Source organism: Bison bison, unplaced genomic scaffold (assembly GCF_000754665.1).
Source record: "Bison bison bison isolate TAMUID 2011002044 unplaced genomic scaffold, Bison_UMD1.0 scf7180017864299, whole genome shotgun sequence".
Classification (NCBI taxonomy): Eukaryota; Metazoa; Chordata; class Mammalia; order Artiodactyla; family Bovidae; genus Bison; species Bison bison.
This window is the reverse complement of record NW_011494871.1, coordinates 3,444,467-3,451,839: the sequence shown is the minus strand read 5'-3', so window position 1 is coordinate 3,451,839 and position 7,373 is coordinate 3,444,467. Positions and strand designations below refer to the sequence as shown.

The 7,373-nt window shown below is 46.2% G+C and overlaps 1 protein-coding gene across 1 annotated transcript in view; it reads right to left on the bottom strand.

The window, feature by feature from the left end:
• Positions 1 to 7,373, bottom strand: part of CDK8 (cyclin-dependent kinase 8) — an 88,084-nt gene that overhangs the window by 72,703 nt on the left and 8,008 nt on the right. Inside the window, exon 2 of the mRNA XM_010851253.1 lies at positions 14 to 414. Within this exon, the coding sequence (XP_010849555.1) occupies positions 14 to 414 (401 nt within the window). The remainder of the gene's footprint in view (positions 1 to 13; positions 415 to 7,373) is intronic.

The following is a 7,373-nucleotide window of genomic DNA, read 5'->3' as shown; positions in this document are numbered from 1 at the left end:
GCCCGCTCTACGCCCGGTGGCCGCAGCGCCGGCCCGGCCGCTGCGGCAGGAGCAAGAGGAGGCCCCGGCGAGGGCGCCGGGGACAGTCCAGCGGGGCGGGCAGGGCGGGGGCCGGCCGGGGTGGGGTGGGGGGGACGACACGCCGAGGAACCCGGGGGCGCAGGAGGGCGAGGGACGAGGGCTGGGGTGGGGAGCGCGGTCGCTGCCCTTGTCCCCGCGGGCTCCGGGGCTCTGGCTCCTGCGCTCCGGCCGCGCGCTCGGCCCCGCGGCGGGCGGCGGCGGCGGCGGCGGCGGCGCGGCGGGCTCTCCCTCGGGCGCTCGCGCCTAGCCGCGCTAACACACGCTCACGCTCGCTCCCTCGCTCGCTCTGCCGTCCACTCAGACAGAAAGGCAGCGCCGCACAACAGCCGGCACCTCCTCAGAGAGCGGAGGGCGGGGACTCGCGGAACGCGGCCGCGCTGTCGCAAAAACGTCGCGAAGACCCGGGCCGCTCGGCTTTCCCCGCCGCCCGCGCCGCGCACCTCTCCAGCCGAGCCTCACTCCCCCCGGGGGGCGCGTGAACCCAGCGCGGTAGCCGCTGCCCAGAGAAGCCTCCACCAGCACCACGTGGGCGGCAGCCGGGGCTCCACACTACAGCACCCAGAATGCACCGGCCGCCGCCGTGGCCGCCCCGCCTTAGGCTCCGCCCTCCGCGAGAGGGGAGGTGGGAGCGATGCACGATGGGATTCGTAGTCCAGAAGGAGGGGAGGCGTTTCGATGACCACTTGGGAATTTTTTTTTTTTTTTTAACAGCGTTGTCGCTAAAGTCAGATTTGGGCCAGAAACTTAACTAGAGAAATTTAAGCGCGAGGGAGTCTAGTCTGTGTTAGAATCACATTTTGTGCCACTTACGAACTCCAGAGTTTAAAGGGCACTATCGTTATCGAAAAAAATAAGTCTAATTATTGATCAACGGCTCACAGACTATCACTGGGGAATCTTGTAGTTAACGGTCTAATAAGGGCTGCACAGTGATAGCAACGTGCTGACACACATTACAAACATCAGTAAAAGGGAGTCAGTTGGGAGTGGCCACGCTGCCCCTAGAGAGTGGCACTCTTGTGACAGAGGACTATCCTTTCAGAGGAGATGGTACTTTGAGTACGGCCTTTTGTACCACTGCTCCTAAGAATAGCTATTTTTAGCCATGATTACAGCAATGGATCTAAATCCATAAAAACTGTTCATAATTTTAAGGGAGGAAATGTGTCTGCGGGAGGAGTCTTGGTATCTTTATAGTTTTTTAAAAAAATATTTGGCTGCACCAGGTCTTAGTTGTGGCTCTCAGGATCTTTAGTTGCAACATGTGGGTTCTAATTCCCTGACCAGGGATGCAACCTCCGACCCCTGCATTGGGAGTGTGGAGTCTTAGCCACTGGACCAACAAGGAAGTCCCAGTGCTGATATATTGATAATAATGCCTCATTTTGTTTTATCCCCCTTATTTAGATGTCTATTTTTCATTTTTTTATCTTATATTAATTTTATGTTTATATTTATTTTACTTTTCCCAACTGCTACCATTTTCACGAAAGTTCCCCACGGTATCTCTCCACTTTGAACGTCCAACCAATTTTTTCACCTTTCGCACGATATTCATCAAATTGTATTCTTTTATTTGCTCTTCCTTGCTAGATTATTAATTTCTATAAGAAGTCATATTTGCATCTTCCCTGATGCCTAGTAAGGCATTGATTTTGGTGTGCAGTAAACATGTGTTGAGTTAATAAGTAAGGAAGTTTGTGTCAAAAACATCTATGTTCAAAAAAAAAACATCTATGTTCATGGGATTCTCCAGCCCAGAATACTGGAGTGGGTAGCCTTTTCCTTCTCCAGGGGATCTTCCCAACCCAGGGATCAAATCCAAGTCTTCCGCATTGCAGGCAGATTCTTTACCAGCTGAGCCACTAGGGAAACCCAAGAATACTGGAGTGGGTAGCTTGTCCCTTCTCCAGCGGATCTTCCCAACCCAGGAATCAAACAGGGGTTTCCTGCATTGCAGGCAGATTCTTTACCAACTGAGCTATCAGGGAAATCAGAAACATGTGTTGAATTAATGAGTAAGGATGTTTGTGTCAAAAATATCTATGTACAAATGATGACCATGATACCATTTTATGAAAAATTCTCAGAAGGGCTCTTAAACAAATTTCCCAGGAGAAAAGAGTGACTTCACCACTGGTTTAAACAAAGTTGTTTTTCCTAGTAGGTCAAATACTATTTAGTGTTTAAATATACTGACTGGTCAGGGGGCCTGGGTTTGAATCTTGATGTACCATTTATTAGCAGTGTGTCCTTGGTCCCTGAATTCCTTTCTTTGCAAAATGGAGATATAATAAACCTCAGTGACTTCCCTGGTGGTCCAGTGTTTAAGACTTGAGCTTTCACTGCAGGGGGCTCAGGTTCAATCCTTGAATGGGGAATTAAGATCCCACATGACTCACAGCATGGCCAAAAAATTAAAAAAACACCTCAGCTTACAGTAAGTGCTCCAGAAAGGTAAGCATTCATGAGTGGGATGTTAGATGTTTCTATTCAGTGATGTAAATTGGAGGATTTCTAGCAGGACTGTTCCTTTGCATAAAGAATTTAATTTTTTTCCTAAATACAAATTTAGACTAGACTCTTCCTGAATCTTATACGTTTTGTATTTCTCAAATGATGTGTTTTTTTGTCCAAGTGTTTACTCATTGATCCTGAGAAACCAAAACACAATGCTAGAGAAAAGGTAGTGAAGAAGCTTGGGACTGGGCTTGCTCCCACCCTGGCCCTGTACCCACTTCCCACATCCCTTGCACATAATATTCCTGAATCTGAAGGTCTCCAACTTCTTCAAATGACTTTTGACTACTGTTATGACTTCATCCACTTTATGGATGAAGATAAGACAGACATCCCTGTGAAGAAACCGAGTTTGTTTGTTTGTTTTTTAAATAATTTTATTTATATATTTTACTTTTGGCTGTGCTGGTTCTCCACTGCTGTGCCGTCTTTTCTCTGGTTGTGGTGAACGGGGGTTACTCACTTGTTGCAGTACACGGGCTTCTCATTGCAGTGGCTTCTCTTGTTGGGGAGCACGGACTCTCAAGTTGGAGCTTCAGTAGTTTCTATGCGCCGGCTTAGTTGCTCCTTCAGTCCCCTGGGATCTTACCAGAGCAGGGATTGAACCAGCATTGGTAGGTGGATTCTTTACCACTGAGCCACCAGGGAAGCTCCTGAGTTTTTTTTTTTTCCATAAAAATAGTGTAGATTTAAGAGGTACAGCATGATATTTTGATATACATGTACATGGTGAAATGACTCCTGTAGTCAAGCTAGCCATGGTTCTACTGTGAGTAATCCCAGAGTAGGAAAGGAAGGCCGCCTTGGATCAGGAAAGAGAAAGACTTGCTTTTCTCTCTGCAACTATGGTGTGAGTTAGAGGTCTGGACTCTAGGTTGGGGGCATACAGGGGTGAGCTGGCCCCTTAGCAGAGCATTAGGATAGGGAGCAAAGGAAGAGTGAGCCACTAGGGGCCCTGAGGGGAGCTTGGCTAATGTGTCAGGAGCAGTGATAGCTAATATCCAGCTTGAGGTTTTTCTTTTCTGTGTGATAATTCCCTTCTATCATCCCTAAGACATAAGCTGGTCTTAGCTCTGGAGCCTGTGTCCAGGCTTGGAGGAAAGGAAGAGGCAGCAGCTGGAACCTCAATTGTAGAAGTGAAGAAGTGGCCCACAGAGCCAAAGCAGTGTGCTGGGAAGCCCTTGGGGCTCGTGCTTGTATTCCAAAAACCTGAGGGAGGGATCAGAGAAATCAGCTTCACACTTAACTGTTGTTTAACTGAATCGAACATATCAGGGACCTAAGGGCTCCCATTTCGGTTTGATTTCAGCCTCGGGTCATCCTGATGTCACGTCTCGTGGCACCATGGTGACTTCCAGTGACACTAGAGCACTGTGGCCCTCATTGGTCCATGTTACAAACAACGCACAAGCCACACTTGTGCTTCTTGTCTTAAAATGTGGCTCTTTACATTCTAAATTTAACATCTCCAATCTAAACATGCCTCTCAAACACCAGCCCCACATTTCTACTACCTCCTGTTCAGCCTCAGGGGATAATGTGCTGTCATCTCAAACTTAAAATTTCTGAAACTGAGCATACCATACGGTGCCCTGAACTTCCCAATTTCCCAGCACAGCGGTGCCCATAGACAGACGTTCTGTTGTTTTCCTGCCAACCATCTGAGCTCAGGCCTTCATTTGCTGTTCACTGTCCTTCGTGCTCATGCCAAGTATGCTTTTGTCCCATTCTCAAAGGCTGGATGCTTCCTCATACCATCTCTGACCTTTGTAGGGCTACCCATCCTCCAAGGTACAGCTCAAATGCCTAAGTCAGTCACGCAGCCTTTCCTGGTTCTGGCAACTGAATATGACCTTTCTCTCCCATGAACTCCTACCCCAGCCCTGGTACCATTGCACTTGCTTTGTAACTCACATAGAAACATCATAGCTCCCTCATATGCGTGCATGCTAAGTCGAATCATTCATGTCCGATTCTTTGCGACCCCATGGACTATAGCCTGCTAGGCTCCTCTGTCCATGGAATTCTCCAAGCAAGAATACTAGAGTGGGTTGTTCTGCTCTGTTACAGACCCAAGGATTGAAACTGGGTTTCCTGCATTGCAGGCAGACTCTTTACTGTCTGAACCACCAGGAAAGCCTGGCTACCTTATATGGTAGTAATTTATTTTGCTGTTGTTGCTTAGTCCCTCAGTTGTGTCTAACTCTTGCAACCCCATGGATTGTAGCCCACCAGACTCCTCTGTCCATTGAATTTCCCAGCCAAGAATATAGGAGTGGGTTGCCATTTTCTTCTCTGGGGATCTTCCTGACCCAGGGATTAAACTCAAGTCTCCTGCTTGACAGGCACATTCTTTACCACTGAGCCATCAGGAAAGCCCAGCCATTTATTTTATGTATTAAAAAAAAAAAAAAATCTTTCCTTTAGTGAACACCTTAATGACTGAGTCTCTAACTTCTCTTAGGCCTCCACACAGGGCCCAGGACATAGTTTGCATAATTTTAAAGAATTAGAATGTGCTGCATTGGCTTGGTTTCTATAAAGATTTAAATGAACCTTAATAATAATATAAAGGGGGGCAAGTCATTTTAAAACGTTGGACATTTTCCCCAGCCCTTCCTTTGAGCATGTGCTTTTTGCAGCAGAAGGATTTGGTGCTTTATAATATATGAACGTAAAAGTCTTACTAAGTCTTCTCAGCACTGATCACTTGTCTCTGCAACTTTTAATTCCATTTTCTCAGTCTGTATCTCAATTCCAGTTCTAAGTGATTTAATGTAAAATATCTATTCTCCCATTCTACAGGTTGAGTGTTTGTTACCTTTATCATCAAAAAGCACAAATTAAGCATCTATATTTGAGTGTAATGTTAGACATGATAAATAGCAGCTTCAATCTGTCTAGTCTTTTATAATTTTTCAAAGAAAATACTGACGCAAAAAGTTTCTCGACTCTATAAGCATCTGGAATTTAATTTAGACCCTAGAAACCACCAGAACAAAAAAAAAAAAGAAGAAAACTTTCAAAAATAACTTTCTTCCCTTAATCATGTGAGTGTCATTTGCTCTTACAGAGTCATTTCCTCCACATGACTGGACACATGACCACTAACAGTCCCTGAATTTGATGTAAGATGCCTGTCATTAGAGAAGAATCAGCTCTGCTTCTCAATTCCAATTCTAAAAACCCCAGGAAAGACGCTGGACCAGCTGGGTGAGGAGCCCGCCTTGGACCAGTGAAGTGTGGCCATGGAGGCAGGGTTATATAAGAATACAGTGCTCCTTCATTCAGAGGGATGAGGAAGATGGGGGTAAAGAGCTCACAGGAGAAGTGGGGAATGCTCTAAGTAAGTACCATGAAGAAATGAAACAGGACAATGAGTCGGAAAGTGGGCCCAGGAGGAGATTACTTAGATCAGGTCAACGGCTGGAGACTCTCTGAGGTGATACTTAAGGGGAGACCTGAGTGACGAGGAGCAAAAGCTGCCAAGGGGAGGGAGGCAGAGTGGCCCAGATGGATGGATCTGAGAGACAGCAAGTGCAAAGACCTTGAGCCAGGAGCCAAGGAATAGAAAGAAGGCTGTGTGATAGGAGTATAATGAGGGGAGAGGTTGTGTGAGATGAGGACAACGAGGTGGGCAGGTGCAAGCCTATACAGAACCTTTTGTAGTTGCTCAATCGTGTCCGACTCAACTCTTTGCAACCCCATGAACTGTAGCTCACCAGGCTCCTCTGTCTATGGGATTCTCCAGGCAAGAATCCTGGAGTGGGTTGCCATTTCCTTCTCCATGGGACCTTCCTGACCCAGGGATGGAACCTGGGTCTACCTGTATTGCAGGCAAATTCTTTACTGACTGAGCCACCAGGGAGGTCTTTTAGGCCACAGGTTTTATTTTGGAGCAACTAGAAGGTTGCAAGCAGGTTAGTGACCAGGTGTCTTTGCTTTGAAAAGAACAACTTGGCTACTATATTAAGAATGGATTCTAGAAAGCAAGATTGAGGGACAGATATATGGATAGGGCAAGTAGATAGACAGACAAATAGATAGATAGGGGACTTGCTGATCGTTGGAAGGGATGTAAAGAAAGAGGAATCAAGATGACTCCTGAAGATGTTGCCGCTTACTGAGATGGGGAAGACTTTGAAAGAGATAAGTTTAGAAGAAAAATTAAGAACTCCATTTTGGACATGTCAAATAGGACATGTTGCAGAAATATAAGTGAACCTTCCTAGTGGGAAGGGGCATATGGGAGACTAAAGCTAAAAAGAGAGATCATAGCTAGAGATAAAAATTTGGAAATCATCAGCTGTACAAATTGACTTGATCACCTGCAAAGTGTTACACTGAGAACAGAGCAGATCCCTGAGCACCTCCAACATTCCAGGGGTGGGTAGAGGAGGAGCCAGAAAGGAAGACTGAGAGGAGGCAGCCAGAGGGTTTTTGGGGGGCATCAAGGGGAGTGATATCACAAAAGACAAAGGAAGAACAAGTTTTGGAAAGAAGGGAATGGTCGATAGTGTTGAATGTTGCCAAGAAGTAAAGCAAGATAAGGAGTATAGTGTTTAATTTACACAGTGTTTCTCAACTTCTTTTAAAATTATCACCCTCCCCCGCCCAAGGAATATTTTTAGACATTTTGCTTCCTGTCCACCCCTATGAAATGTTAATACCACAGATACACTGTGTATCTGTTTACCATGGCACTTTGAGGACCACAAGCCATTGTAATAGCTAAGAATTTTGGGGCCTCTTAAGAGCCAATTTCTTTGGGG